Source organism: Artemia franciscana, chromosome 9 (genome assembly GCF_032884065.1).
Source record: "Artemia franciscana chromosome 9, ASM3288406v1, whole genome shotgun sequence".
NCBI classification, from domain to species: domain Eukaryota; kingdom Metazoa; phylum Arthropoda; class Branchiopoda; order Anostraca; family Artemiidae; genus Artemia; species Artemia franciscana.
This window is the reverse complement of record NC_088871.1, coordinates 23,385,306-23,401,514: the sequence shown is the minus strand read 5'-3', so window position 1 is coordinate 23,401,514 and position 16,209 is coordinate 23,385,306. Positions and strand designations below refer to the sequence as shown.

Genomic DNA, 16,209 nt, shown 5'->3' with positions numbered 1-16,209 from the left:
GGGGCGATACCACTTCATTTCAATCTGTGTCCAAAGTAGGTTATGGAGGTACCACCAAAGATGCATTTTTCTCGATTAAACCCTACTCCATTGTATCTTGTGCCTTGAAGTGCTGTCCTTAGTTTTGTGTCATATTTAATGTTGCTATGACCATTGCCGGCCTTGTCATCTATGATCAGCCCGACATCTCGTTCCGCAGAGACCTCCCCCATTTTGCACTGGTATTCATCTTGTGCCGAGATCATTCCAAAAAGGTATCTCTTCCATTTGTTTCGGCCATGCATGGTGTGGAATGTTGTCAACTCTGTGGAAGGTTTGTTCAATACCATCGACCAGTACCCATTTTGGGCATCCATCTTAAAGAACTTCTTTGCACCTTTGCACTTTACTCCTTCTTTGTCAAATAAGGGTATAGGGTAATGCGGCCTCTCAATTGCTCTGTTTAAGTCAATAGGGTCCGAAGAGATCATAAGTGAGCCATCTGCCTTTCTAACCAGGACCACTGAATTCACCCATTTTGTTTGCCAGGTTACTTTTTTTATGACCCCAAGCGACTCCAGCCTGTCTTGCTTCTCTTTAAAATTTGCTTGCAAAGCAAATGAAACTCTCTTTAGTGGCTCTACCGTAGGGTTCGCATCCTCTTTGAGATTAATAATGAAGGTTCAGGATAATGTTCCTATGCCCTCAAATACCTCACAGAATTCGTCTAAAGAACTCTGGACTCATGGTCTGATAAGGGATGGATTGTCAACACTGAGGATAAATTTAATTAGGTGCAGTCGTTTTCTAGATTTGTGAATGAGGATAGGTGCTCTATCAGTACATACAACATGGAAAGTATGAGTCTGAGGGCTTTGGTTCTTGTATTGAACTTTTAGACTAACCATCCCTAGTACCTTCAACTGTTCTCCAGTGTAGCTAGAGAGTACATCAGCAGTTGAAAAAAGTGATGGCCTTTTTACCAATCTATTAAAGTCTTTAAATGGAAAAATATTGGCCTCGGCAACAGTGTCTATCTTGAATGTAAGTTTACTACCCTGATCTGCCAGTCTTATTAGGACATGAGGCTTTTCCGAATTTACGTCATTGGAAATGGACTCAATCATGAATTTTCATCTGTTGTTCAATCATAATACTTATTTCAAGCTCGTGTACTGCCTTGCTCTGCCATATTGTAGACAATGGTTCCTCTTCCTGTACTTGCTGTACTGCTTCTCCTTAGCTGAGCATTTGTGATTTCTAGAATACGAACCACCACAGAAATAGCATTTCTTTGTCTTTGAACTACTTACACCTCTTATTTGATTGGAGTCTGCATATGTTCGGTTACCATCAGTGCTTGGGTCTCTTGAAGAGTTTCCATTGTACGGCTGCACTCAACTGTTCTAGCCAGAGTAAGCGTTGCTCCATCGCTGAGGAACCGTTTGTGTTTTCTTGTATTTTTGACTCCAGAGTGTCAAATTCAATGTCCTTTTTGAGTACTTTCAACTAGGTGACGTACAACTCAATGGTCTCTCCTTACCTCGGTTTCGTTGGTGAAAGATAGATAAGAATGTCTGGTGAAAGATAGAAAGAATAGGATAAATATAGTTCTTAAATTTATCCAAATATAACTTTGGCTTATTTTGTTCCATGTCACTTAAGGTTTAGCTGGTGAACACATGCTGTCTTTTTTCTCCACTCCGGATTAGAGGAAATGTGCATTTAGTTGCATCTGAATTTCAACTTGTAGGAGCCGAGAACATAAACTCACAGTGCCTTCTGAAAATCCTCAATTCTGATTTGAGATTCGGGCTTGGCCAATTGATTCATAGGGCTAGTTTTTTATCCTTGCTGATGTCTGAGGTTCTACTTCTAGCACCATGCAATAAAAGCAGCTGGAACATAAAAGAAACATAAACAAAACTTCTTGAACAAACATTTCATTTTAGTCTCAATAACAATGTATATCTTCAAAATCAGGAAAAATTGACAACTTAAATTTTAATGAAAAATATCTCGGCATGTACTAAAGAGTTTCTCGTAGTAATGTGTGCCAAATTTAAAATAGAAAAGTTGGGGGAGGACATGCTAAGGACTTATGGCACGATAAAGTTTAAAAAAGAACTATTTTTGAATGTACAGTCTTCTTTAGGAACAAAAAAACTGTCAGAATGTAAATTTTTGAATAGTGCATTGTAATGAACAGTAGTTAGGAGCGAGCCAGCTCAATAGTAACCGAAACTCTAAAAAATTGAATTATGATACCAATAGTTACATCAAAAGAATAGCATTTCAGTTATGATTTTAAATATATAAGTTTCATCAATTTTAGTATTATCCATCAAAAGTTAGAAAACTTAGTTAGTTAGAGCCTTAGAAAACTTGCCTTATTGTAGAAAATAAGAGAAACCACCCCTTTAAAGAATCTTAACGAAATCTTAACGAAAATCACACCAGCAGATTCAGCGTATCAGAGAACCGTACTGTAGAAGTGTCAAGCTCTTATCAACAAAAGTATGAAATTTTGTATCTTTTGCCAGAAGACAGATTACAGATTTGTGTTTATTTGTTTGTTTGTTTTTTATTGTATTTTTTCCCAGGGTGATCGTATCGACCCAGTAGTCCTAGTATGCCATTAGTGGGCTCATTCTAATGGGAACTAAAAGTTATAGTACCCTTTTTAAGTAACCAAAAACTGGAGGGCACCTAGGCTCTCTCTCGCGCTCATTTTTTCCCAAAAGTCACCGGATCAAAATTTTGAGATAGCTATTTTATTCAGCATAGTCGAAAAACTTAATAACTATTTCTTTGGGGACGACTTACTCCCTCACATTCCCTGTGGCAGGGATACAAGTTAGATACTTTGACCAGTGTTTAGATATAGTAATGGTTATTGGGAAGTGTACAGACGTTCCGGGGCATTTTGTTTTCGGCACGGAGGATGAGGGGTTGAAGGGAAGGGGTTATGCGGGGGGATCTTTTCATGATGGAATTTGTCATGGGGGAAGAGAATTTCCATGAAGGAAGTGCAGGATTTTCTTGCATTATTAAAAAAAAAAGATGACAAAATAAATATGAAAAAGTTTATTCAACTGAAAGTAAGGAGCAGCATTATAACTTAAGAAAGGACAGAAATTATTAGGCATATAGGGTTCACATCACTCTTTACGCTAAAGCATTTTTAGTAATTTCAACTGTGTATTTTACGGCCTTTGTGATTCAGGGGTCATTCTTGAGGAATTGGGGCAAAGTTTAAGCTTTAGTATAAAGAGTGAGTTATTGACGAGGGGGCGAACCCCTCGTATATGTAATAAAAACATACGGATATAGAAGTCCGTTACGTAAGTTAATTAGTAAGTTATGTATATTTTTTAATAATAAAAACGTTTGTAAAAACTCAAAAGTTCTAGTTGGCTTTTTGAGTTACCGAAAAATTGGAAGGCAACTGGACCTCCTTCCCCGCTTCTTTTTTTATCAAAATCGTCCAGTCAAAACTATGAGAAATCCATTTAGCCATAAAAAAAAGTAATACGCAAATTTATTTTTAATTATTCATGTGCGGAAAGCCAAAATAAAAACATGTATTACTTCAAAAACCATCAGAAATTAAATAAAAAGAAAGCTTTTTGAACTGACAGTTAGGAGTAACATTAAAACTTAAAACAAAAAAAAAATCCGTATATGAAAGGGGCTGTCCCCTTTCAACGCCCCGCTCTTTGCACTAATTTTTTTCCATTTTAAAAAGTAGAGTTGATAGAATAAGTCACACTTTAGCGTATAGAGTACGGTTTAATTTCTGTTTGTTTTAAATTTTAATGTTGCTCCTTACTTTCAGTAAAAAAAAACTTGTTGTTTTTTATTTAATTAACGACAAAAAATATTGTCAAATTTGGCTAATCTTTTCTGCCTATTCATGCTCTTGGTTCAACCGGGCAATATTGACGTAAATATGGCAGCGTCCTAAAAAAAAAATCAAAACTTCGAAACAGCCAAAAGAAAAATCTAGATTTTGAAGTTTTAACAGATCTTAGGTGCCATTTTCGGTCTATTCACCCTACTTTTGTGTGTAGGTCTTCTTAGCTCTATCCATACTCAACACTTTTCTGCCTTTGGACTTATCTTCGAGATGGTCAAAACGTAAGAATTGTAATTTATCCCCTTGATATTTTAATGTTTATAAAAATGATATAATAATAAAAAAAAGAATAATAGTGAATAGCCCATTTGTCGTCTTAATCAAAGAAAGATGACCAATTTTTTAATGACATTATAAAGTATGACCTCTGAAAGGATATAGGCTTGGGTAGAGTTTTTTCAAAACCTTAATTACTACAAAGCAAATTTTAAAAATACATTTGGGAATTTTTTATCAACTGAAGTAAAATAGAACCATTATATTTGAAAATAAAAAAAAAACACATTGAAATAAAAAGGTACTAACAAACAGTAAAAAAAAACATATATTGGGAAGTTAGCATATAAAATATATTCCTAAGAAAAGTTTATTAGTGCCTAAACCTTTGAATATGGATCAAACAAAGTGCATAAAATTAGCTGTTGTTTCTAATTATTCTTGTGTTCAAGTAATTCAAATTGTTACTGTGTTAATAATTCTTGTGTAGGCACAGGGAAACTACATCCAAACTACTAACTATTGTTCATCCAAAATGTCAAAAGTAAATTCCATTCCTATTGCTAATAAAATTTATTATTGAATTCTAGATTCAGCTAGCTATTTTAAAAAGACAAATAATCTTTAAGGACGTCCATCTATGATAGTAATATCAGTGCCCTTCTGAAAGTTAACCAGGGATATTGCATTGAACTTGAAGTTGTGAAGAAACACTAACGCTACTACTACTACTACTACTACTAATAACTCACTGCAGCACCAAGCCGCCTGAGGCCAACACTAATACACCATTATAATTTGGGCCCCATGCCCTAAATACTCCTCTGATAAAAGACTTTTATGCTGAGTTTCTGTAAATATCAGTTTTTTTTCCATCTGGCGCTACTGAAATGTTTATTTTTTATCAGTAGATGTAAAATTTGCCAGAAATTTGGTTAATGAAGTTAGTTTTTTGCATTAAAAAAGGAAATCATGTAGAAAAATTGACGAATAGAAAAAGGCAACAAATCAACTAAATTTTTTGAACCATAGCCTAATTTACTTGCAGAATACATGCGAGACATCTACTTTTGTTCTACTTTTTCATTTAGTCTCAGCACACTAAAATCCGCACAGAAAGAAAGCGTCCGTCAAGGCACCAAAAATCTGTTAAAGATGACAATGAAGTATAATTTTAGTCATGAATGCTGTCATGGGGGGAGTAGGGGGATTTGACTTCCCAATCTCAAGACAGAAACCTTCCTTCTCTTACATACCACCCATTTCAAATCAAGAAACTAAGGAAACGTGAAAATCTAATGGATTCTCAGTCAAAAATGTAACAAGTTTCCAGTAAAAAAAACTCTCTTGAACCTCAGTGAAACCTTTCTAGAAAATTCTTTTGGAAGTTTCACTACTATTACTCAGTGAAATTCTTAGATAGAAATTCAAGTAATAAGCTCGACTTCCTAATTAGAAATATTTCAATGCTTTACAGCTAGTACAAGTGTCAGGAAGGTTTTCATAACTTATTGACTAATAAAATAAAACTTGATTATTTTTGCTCTCTTTATTTAAAATCTTACTATTACAGGAAGCTTGTTATCGGCAAGGACTTAAATTTAGTGAAAGATGTAGGACAAAAATCTTATATGTTACTTTTACCTTCTAGGAAATATAAGTTGTTTACGTGTGGAAATGATATTCACGCGTGATAAGCCGTTCTACCTCACAACCGTGTTCATTCCGGGTATCATACTTGTAACCTCGTCATTTATAAGCTTCTGGTTGGAGTGGAATGCTGTAGGGTCCAGGGTCCTGTTGGGTAAGATGGCCTATATATTTTTTTCTTCATAGGTGCTAAGAGTTGTCTGCGGGTAGACCTTGTGTTCACAAGGGACAAGATGTACTATTTTACTGCCGTTTTCGTCCCTGGGATATTTTTGGTCACTTCATCTTTTATTTCATTCTGGTTACGTTGGAATGAAATACGACCTCGGACAATGATTGGTGAGTTACTTCTGTTCTCCAATATTTCTGAAATATCTATGACCCTCCCCCCTTCCTTCTGAACACACTGTTTTCCCTGAAGTATGGAGTGGCATCAAACTTATAGAAAAATAGATGAAACGACATTACAATTTAAGAAAAGTAGAAAAATTCATGATTAATGATGTTATTGAGATAGTTTCAGCCTGAGCTCTGCTTGTGGATGACCAATGCAAGGTTTCGAAGTGCTTTTTAGTTGTTTTACTTAATGTTATTTCTTAAGAACTTGAACAAATAAGCTAAAGGACTAAAATCGAATTGCTACTATTCATCAAAGCTTTCATCCTTAGCTTTCTCTTTGCCTTTGAGCTTGGAATATCTTATATTCATCCTAGATAATCCCGTTAACATAGATGGGAAGCTCTAACAGTTGAACTGAGAAGTTTCAAAATTAGCTAGAACTGCTCATTGAATAAATAGCTTCAGAGTTCAGAATGATAGCTAGTATATTTACCTTTAATTCCTACATTTTATTATTCTAAAAAATTTTGAAAATCTTGATTTAAAACCAATCAAGCACAACTATAACTTCTACTGCTACTAACAAGCAACTCCAGCACCAAGCAGCGTGAAGCCCAATCAGTTACATACACTTTTTCTTCACCCCAAACTATTCATATTTTTTCATCATAATTTTTTCAAACTTCTTTAAACTGTAAAAGACCACTAATACAACACACCAACGATTTTCTTCGCAATACTGCACATGTAGGTGCAGCTATTAATTATTTTTCACTTTTTTGTTTCCTAAAATCACCTCCTTACCCTAATTAGTTTGCAGTCTAAGCAATTTAGTATTTATAACATTAATTCCAAAGCCCTAAACTGTGAAAATCCTAAGAAATTCTCTGGTCTTATGAACAATTTGTCTTAAACAAATCAACTGCATATTCTAAGTCAAGAAGAGTGCTACCTCTCTATCATAATACAAGTCCTCCCTTAGCCTTTCAGCTGTGTTCCTCAAAACAGCCTAAAGCAAAAGAATTTGCACCGACTGGGATTAGACTCAAGCTTTCTCAGCTCTGGGTTCCGTACCCAACCCACTACAAACATTAACTTTAGTAGTGTTAACATTGTGGAGGCGACAGGTACGCCTGAGAGTCTAAAGATTATGCTCTAAATCTCATTGCATACATTCTAAGCTTCATTTGCAGACTTAATTGATCAAATATTCTTCTCGTGATACTTAAAGAATAGATGGAGAGAACTGGAAAAACGTGTCTAATGACATGATTTTTTGTATAAGGGGCATTCTGAATGAGAGATAATTATTAGCATTCATCCAATGCTTGAATTTAAATGAAAAGCGAACTCAAGATAAACTTATGCATGTAAGTACTTTCGGACTCATGATAAATTGAATTTATAATGCCTCACCTTAGATTAAATTCTTTAGGGAATCCAATTTTTTTCATTACAAAATATTTAAAGTGAAGATTCTTAGTTCATATTTCAACAAGCACTGATAGACAAAGGTCTCCATGCTTAGCCCTAAGGTATAGCCTCTTCTCAAGCGATTCCAATCAAAGGGTCAAAAATTTGAATTTTAAGTTGACAGCGAACGTCAAAAGTTAATCAGATTATTCTTGGCAAGAGAAAGGTTAATCCGAACGTCAATAATTGTAATGTTTGTTTGGATAATTTTTGAAAGGGAAAAAGTAACATTATTTTTAAATATAAATCCAATATGCTTCGAATGCAAATATTAAGAAAACTCATTTCGTATTATATTCATTGATTTATTCAATATGAAGTTCCATTGGTAATATTAAAACAGGGCTAATGACAACGCCCTATCATTGCGCACCCTAGGTCCCCATCTAGAGCCACGAGAGCCCCCAACTCAACTCCCCCCCAAATTATGACAAAAAATGAAAAATAACGAAAACTAATACTATTTTAAAGACAAAAAATATAATAAAATTAGAAAAAACTAAACATGAAAAAAAAACGAAACATAAAAACAAATTTAAAAATCATAAACACTAACGAAAATTAAAGAAAAAAATAAAGATGAAAAGTGTTTACTCGTAATGCAACTTTGCATGCTCATCAACGAATTCTCACGAAAGAAGAAAAGCCATACAAGTGTGATGTATGTAAAAACATGTTTTCTCAAATTCAAATGTGAATGTTCATCAAAGAACTCATACAATCGAGCACCCATACAAGTATAATGTATGTGAAAAAGGTTTCATCAGGATTCAAGTTTAAATGCGCGAGAAAGAATTCACACAGAGGAGCAGCTTTGGATTCCCATCTATCTTAAAAAACTAAAATGCCTAAATTGTGAATAAAGTAGCTGCTGACTGAGCACGCAAAATTTAATAAAAGCTATTTTGATAACAATAAACTCAGGTAGTTAATAAATTCCGATTGTTTTACTCTCTGGAAGAACACCCGAAAATCCATAATAATCTCAATTAAATCTCAATAATCTCATTAAAAATCTCAGCTTCTTGGTAAATTCCAAGTCTTTTAATTATTGACCGAGTATCAAAATAATAATGAAAAGCACTTTGATATACAACAAACTCATCTAGTAGGTAGATTTGGAGTGTTTTAGTTAATTACTCAGTATCAAACATTTAGTAAAAGCTCTTTTGACTTCAAATAAATCAGGTAGTTGATAAATCCCGAGCTTTTTACTTGCTGGCTGAGTACAATAAAATAAATGATATAAATACTTTTGACTATAACAAACACAACTACTTGTTAAAGTCGAAGTCTTTTGATCGGTGAATAAATATGAAAAAATTGATAAGAAAGCACTTCTGCATAGAACAAACTCAGCTAGTAAGTAAATACCAACTATCTTATCTGCTGACTGAGTGTGAACAATTTAACACTGGCACTTATGACCACACAAATTTCAAGTTGCTAATACATTCTTAATAATTAAAATGCTGGCTAAGTACCAAAAATTAATAAAATTTCTTTTGACTATGACAAACTCAACAACTTCGCTAGTTCAAAATTTTTTAATTGGTAACTGAGTATCAAAAAATCATTAAAACAATTTTTGCATAGAATAAACTCAGCTATCTGATAAATTCCGAGTGTTTTAGCTGCTAATTGAGCATCAAAAATTTAATAAAAAGAAAGCTTTTGACTACAATAAGCTGAGGGAGTGGATAAATGCCGAGTTTTTTAGTATTTGGTTGAGTACCCAATAAATTAATGAAAGCACATTTGACTACAATAAAATTCATTTCTTGGTAGATTTCGAGTCTTTTTATTGGTGACGAATTGGTGAGTATCAAAGAATTAATCAAAAAGCACTTTTGCATATAAATAGCTCAGCTAGTAGGCATATTCCGAGTGTATTAGCTTCTGACCCAGCATCAAAATTTAATAAAAAGCAATTTTGCCTACAATGAACTTAGGTTGTTCATAAGTCTCGAGTGCTCTACTTGCTAGCTGAATACCAAAACCATTAATAAGAGCACTTTTGACTACAACAAGCTCAACTAATCAGTAAATTCAGAGTCTTTTAATTTGAGACAGATTATTAAAAAAAAATAATAAGAAAAGCACTTTTGCATAGAACTCAGTCTGAGAAAACTCAGTTAGAAGGTAAATTCCTATTGTCTTCGTTGCTCGCTTAAGTACCTAAAATTAAATAAATGAACTACAATAAAATGAAGGAGTTCAGCTACTTGGTAGATTCCGAGTCTATTAATTGTTGAATGATTAGAAAAAGTACTTTTGCATGCAACAAACCCAGTGAGCTTGTAAATTCTGAGTGTCTTAGCTGCTGACTGAATATCAAAAATTTGATAAAAGGACTTTTAACTACAATAAATTCTAGGAGCTTATAAATTCCGAGTGTTTTAGTTCCTGGCTGAGTACAAAAAATTAATAAAACCAATTTGGACTACAAGAAACTCAGCTACTTGGTAGATTTCGAGTCTTTTAATTGGTTACTGACTATAACTAGAAAATGATGAAAAAAGCACTTTTGCACACTAACTCAGCTTATAGGCTATTTACGAGTGTCTTGTTCGCTGAGTGAGTGTAAAAAATTTATTAAAATCACTTTTCACAACAGTAAACTGAGGGAGTTTATAAATCCCAAATGTTTCAGTTTCTGGCTGATTACCAAAAAAATTACTAAAAGCTTTTTGACTACAGCAGAATCAACTACTTGGTAAATTTCGAGTCTTTTCATTGGTGAATGAGTATCAAAAATTTAATAAAAAAGCAAAAAAATACTTTCTTATAAATTCCGAGTATATAACCAGCTGGGTGAGTACTAGAAAATTAAAAAAGTTAACTACAACGAACTCAACTACTTTGTGAATTCCAAGTCTTTTATTTGGTGATAGGTAGTACAGCTAGTAGGTAAAATCTCTGTGTCTTAGTTTCTGACTGAGCATCAAAAACATAATAAAAAGCGCTTTTGACCACAATAGCTTGGGGAATTGATACATTCCGAGTGTTTTAGTTACTGGCTGAGTACCCAAAAAATTAATAAAAGCACTTTTGACTTCAAAGGTAAGATATACCAATACTGATTATAAGATAAATATACAGATAGATTAACGGTTTGTTTCAATTTGTTGATTTAAGTTAAACTTTCCTAGTGCACCGCAGCCCTTTTAAAATCTTCAAAGGCACCTAATTTAGATGTTCGCTTCCATACGATCAGGCAATCCCTCTGAAAGGGATTTTCTGAAAGGAGAAAATTTTAGATTTCAGGGTGGGCCCAGATATTGACTTCGAGTCCAGGCTCTAAAGTTAACATATATATATATATATATATATATATATATATATATATATATATATATATATATATATATATATATATATATATATATATATATATATATATATATATGTATATATATATATATATATATATATATATAATGAAAAGAGAAATCACCAATGCAACAGCACAAACACATTAAAAAGAAAAGAAGAAGACAGAAGGAGAAAAGGAATACTGTTTTCCTACATTAGTGATTAATATAGATCAGCACTTGAATGAGGCCTTAAACTCTGCTAATCCATACAATCACATAGGTCAAAAAGCATAGCCATACACAATCAACCATAAAGAATAATCCATTGACAGGAAATCGTGTCGTCAATAAGTATAAGTCGTCATTTACCAAACAATTAAAACTGTAAAGACAAATAATTCAGTGGCAGCAACCCAACACATGGGCTCATCAGAAGAATACACACTTGCCTGTAGGGTTTTGGCACTTCTCTTTATCTAAATGATAGGGTACTAAAACGTGTGGATAAATTTATATATCTTGGAATTATTTTGGATGAAAATTGGTCTTTCCGTGAACACGTGAAAACAATGTCACTAAAAATCTTGCGATATATCGAGATTCTTTCTCGTTTACGCCATTTTTTCCCAAGGAATATTTTAAAGACAATATACTTTTCTTTTGTTGATCCATATTTTTATTACTGTTTTTCTGTTTGGGGATCTACTTTTCCTTCAACGTTTAAACCTTTTCAAACTCTACAAAATAAAGCCCTTAGATTAATGTTTAATGTTAATAATAGATCCTCAGTTAGCCATCTTTATGGATCTTTGGGTTTCTTCTCTGTTCATCAATATTATTTTATTGCCATTTCTAATATTTGCCACAATTACGTTTTTGGACAACTTTCACTAAATTTCCCAAGATTATTCCCTACAAATTCACAATTCCACAATTACCCAACGTTTCATAGTTCTAATTTCTCTTTTGAAAAAAGGCCAACGGTGCGATCGGGATTTAGTTTCAGTCATATTGGTCCAAAAGTTTGGAATTTAATCCCAATAGCTGTAAGAAATTGTAATGATAGAATTAAATTTCTGAAGTTATTAAGAAATCATGTTTCTAGTCTCCCATACTATTTTCTGTTGTAAGTGTTGATGTTTGATTTCCAAAAGAAGTACAAATTAGTTTAAGCTGAAGTAATGACGGTTTTTTCTTTTGTTTGTGTTCTATCTATCTATCTATCTATCTATCTAATTATCTGTATATTCTTTTCATTGATTATTAAAACTCTAATTTATCACATCGTTGCAGGTGTAACAACAATGTTGAATTTTTTCACTACATCCAATGGATTTCGTTCTACCTTGCCAGTTGTTTCAAATTTGACTGCAATGAACGTGTGGGATGGTGTATGCATGTGTTTTATTTATGCATCACTTCTGGAGTTTATTACAGTTAATTATATTGGAAGAAAAGGGCCAAGACAAAGATTCCTGATACGTCAGGTAAGGATTAGGTGATTTCTGTAATCAAGGTTTGAATTGTTTTCCGAAGACATCAGGATATCAGAAAGGAGCACCAACCGATGGTCCCCCCAAATTTCATTCCTAAGACTTTCAAGCTCCTTGCACTCCATGAGGAAATGGGCTAAATTATTATCCTCTTTTCCGCAGTACCCACACTTACCATTTGTTCCCATATTTTTCTTTAATTTCTGTTCTCTATGTACTGGTATGCAATTTCCCCTCAACTGGATCCATGATTTTAAATATTTAAAAGGTAAATTTACCTTAAAATAATATTCTTCCCCAAAAATTTCTTTTACTTTACTATATTCATTTAGTGTTTCCGACGAACGTACTAAATAACCTAAGATACTCTAGTATCTCTTTGTCTTTCAATCTCTGCATAATTTCTGGAAAGCATTGTGTGTTTCCGGATCTGTTTTCTTCCATCCACAAATAAGAGAGGCCTAGTCTTTCGAGAGATTTCTGGATTTGTTGAGTCCAAGTAGATTTCCTATTAATTCGAAGTAAATCATTATAAGCTTGTTTAGCCAATCGATCCTCAGGAAGTTGGGTTAATATCAGCCATAACTTAAATACTTGATAAAACCGGTGTAATTTCAGTGAGAAGATGTCTAAGTCTCTTTTGATTAGCGGGCCGAAAAGTCTTTTGCAGTATCTAAACTGAACTGATTCTAGCTTCTCCGTGGCTTCCAGGCCCCATAGCTCAGCTCCATAATGGAATGCCGTTTTAATTTTCAAATCAAATATTCGCTTAAACATTTTTAATGACTTCGACTTTTTCACTAGGTAATTACGTAATATTGCACCCATTGCTGTTTTCCCCCGCTTTGATATTTCGCTCGCACGTTCCTGCCAACCGCAGTTAGGTGTCAGGATAAATCCCAGATATTTCACCTTTTCCACTACCTTAATCTCTTGTTCTTTGAACCGAAATTTCTCGTCCTCAACTAAATTCCTTCTCCCTCCTTTATTGAAGATCATTATCTCCGTCTTCCGAGGTTTAGACGTAGTTTCTTTGATTCAAGGTATTCTGCCATCAGGTCAATTAAAATTTGTAGTTCACGAGCTGTTTTCACTACTAATGCCATGTCGCCGGCGAACAGCAGAGCCAAAATCGTTCTGTTGCCGAGCTTAATGGCTGGGGCCCATCTTTTCTCCAAGAATTCTACAATGTCGTTCACGAATATTCCGAATAGCCGAGGTGACAGGGCACTTCCTTGTTTCACACCTCTTGTCTGTTCAAAAATCCTTGAAACTACTTTTCCAAACACTCTAACGACCGCTTTTGTACTTCCATACATATTAGCTACCAGCTCTGCAAAATGAACTGATAGTCTAATTTTAATTGATTCCATTATTAGTAATTTCCTATCCACGCTATCGAAAGCTTTTTGGAGGTCTACGAAAGCCGAGTAAAATTTATTTTTTCCTATTTCACATTTTTCAGAAAAAATGTGCTAGCAATTTTCCATGTGCTAGGATGATGAAAATTGGTAGGCGTTTAAGGGACTTGCACAATTTCACTCGTAAACAGTCGTTTCTCTGAATTAAACATCTGGGGGGGGGGCTGAAAGAAGGACAAATCTTGAAAATTGAATTATGTTTATCTCACGAATGGGCGATGGATCTTAATAAAACTTTATGTATAAAAAGATAGTATTCTTCAGATGCTCCGTTTTTAATTCATATTGGATTCGGGGACATTTGGTGGTGCAGGGGGGGAACACGTTTATTTTACTAACTTTTTTGTTGAATAATGATAAAATAACTCGATCTGTCAACAAATTGAAACTTTGTCAGACAAACATTCTCCAAAAAATTCCTTAATTAAATTTCCGCTGAAAATTGTTTCTTCTGGTAATTCGATTCCATAAATAGTAATTCAAGATTTTTAGAAAGATTTCCATTTCCCAGTCCAAGGCTGTACTTTGTAAGAGCTTCCTGTTCAGGATCGATTCGCACATTTTTCTCAAAGGAAATATGTTTAAAATACTTCACAAGATGACCTTTTTTTATTGAAGCGATATGATGCCTCGCTAATTCAAGCCATGTTATATGCAGACAATTTAAATAAAGGTGGTTAAAGTGGCATAGCCATTGACCATTCTGAAGCTCCAGCTTGATATTAGGTTGGTGAAGTACTCCACATGATGGTTGGTATTTTTTTTTTAATGGAAAAAATCTTTTGCCGTTTTGTCTTACAACCATTTCATTTGGTGGAAAACTATGGTTAGCATTAAGAGTAAGACCAGCGCATAAATCGTTGCATGCAGAAGCGTATAGCCGTCTATAATCTAAACCATGTGGCGAAGTAAAAATATTTGCACGTTTAGAGACCGTTGTCCCAATGAAGCAGCAGCTTGATTTACATCATCCTCCACTTCTCATATATTTTCGTAACCTTTGGTATAGTCGTTTGTGTCTCTCAATATTTCTTACAAGAGATTCACTCGATTACAGCAGATCCCATAATTTAAAGGATGCGCAAGGTACTCCTCAACAGCTATATTAGGGTATAAAAAGTACATTTCCAAATGAAGACGGTTTAATTTCACCTTCGCTAGTTTGTGACGGAGGTTGCGCTGAATTTATTTTGTGATAAATTTGTTCAGCTACTTTAAAACCAAATTTATTCAGATTATTTATGGTTTAATCATCGTTTACACTAAATGAAGCTAGAGCGAAGCACACGTTAAATTTTTGAATGCATTTGTGAAACTCTTCAGATAGCAAGTGATGTCCTAATAAAAGATAAAGCAATTCATTTGAAAATTGACGTGGTTGCTCTGCAATTCGACCACCCAAGTAGCATTCTCCAAATGAGATTTTTTTTTCGAATTTTTCTTCCAGAAAATGGAGGTCTCTACAATGAATACAAGCAACGTCAAAGAGTCCCAGAGACTTATATGTAACAATTACTGAGTTTATGGCAATTTTGTGCGTGCGCACTTGGTTTTGTGCCACAAGTTGTTGGTGACAAATATTAAGACGTCACTATTCTTCTAGCCGCGCTTGTATCTGATCTTTTTTTTTTTTTTATTTTCGATATATTCAAATATTGTTTTTGTTGATCTCTTCTAACCACGTGTGTCTTTGCTCTGCATTTTTATTTTTGACTAGCTGTTGGGGTGGCGCTTCGCGCCACCCCAACACCTAGTTGGCGGGGCGCTTCTCGCCCCCCCAAGCCCCCCCATGCGCGTAAGTCGTTACGCGCCATATTAGTTACGCGCCATTGTAGTTGTGTCCCTGTGTCCCACCAGTGAATATAGATAGATTTATATATGTGTTTCAAACTACGTAAAAATTGCGAATATACAACATTCTTGGCTTTCCCACTACTGGGAGCTTTCCGTTTCCAATTGCCAGCAATTGATCTGAAAATGTTTGACCAGAGTCATCGTTACACAGACAGACAACTTATTTTTATATATATAGAAGATATATATATATATATATATATAAATATATATATATATTTTCTTTTTAGTTTTTTTGTAGTTTTTACCTTTTTTAGTTTTTTCTTCTTTTGTATTAATGCTAAAGCCAAGGTTCAAACCTGGAGCCTCTAGGACCTAGAACCTGAAACATAACGCTTTACCAACTCAGCTACTTCGGCTTGAATACATTCGTTTTGAGCAGCTTCCTCGGGTGTTGCCATTGTAGGGGCTTCAGTCATTTTACAATTATAAATTTCTCTTTCAACGGTCTTCTTACAATTAAAAATTTGTCTTTGAACGATATTCCTAAATACCTGTGTCCTGGTCGTCATTTATATTCCCTGTGTCCCGGTCGTCATTTGTGTCCC

General features: G+C 34.2%; 1 protein-coding gene across 5 annotated transcripts in view; it reads left to right on the top strand.

Annotated features, from left to right (window-relative positions):
• The window catches only part of LOC136031164 (glutamate-gated chloride channel-like), a 200,839-nt gene that overhangs the window by 128,768 nt on the left and 55,862 nt on the right, over positions 1-16,209 (top strand). For 4 of the 5 annotated variants that reach the window (XM_065710505.1, XM_065710507.1, XM_065710508.1 and 1 more), the window contains 2 exons: positions 5,766-5,918; positions 12,187-12,380. In XM_065710505.1, coding sequence (XP_065566577.1) covers positions 5,766-5,918; positions 12,187-12,380 — 347 coding nt within the window. Of the gene's footprint in view, positions 1-5,765; positions 5,919-5,950; positions 6,104-12,186; positions 12,381-16,209 lie in introns of all 5 variants that reach the window. The other variant, XM_065710509.1, reaches the window with a different exon arrangement.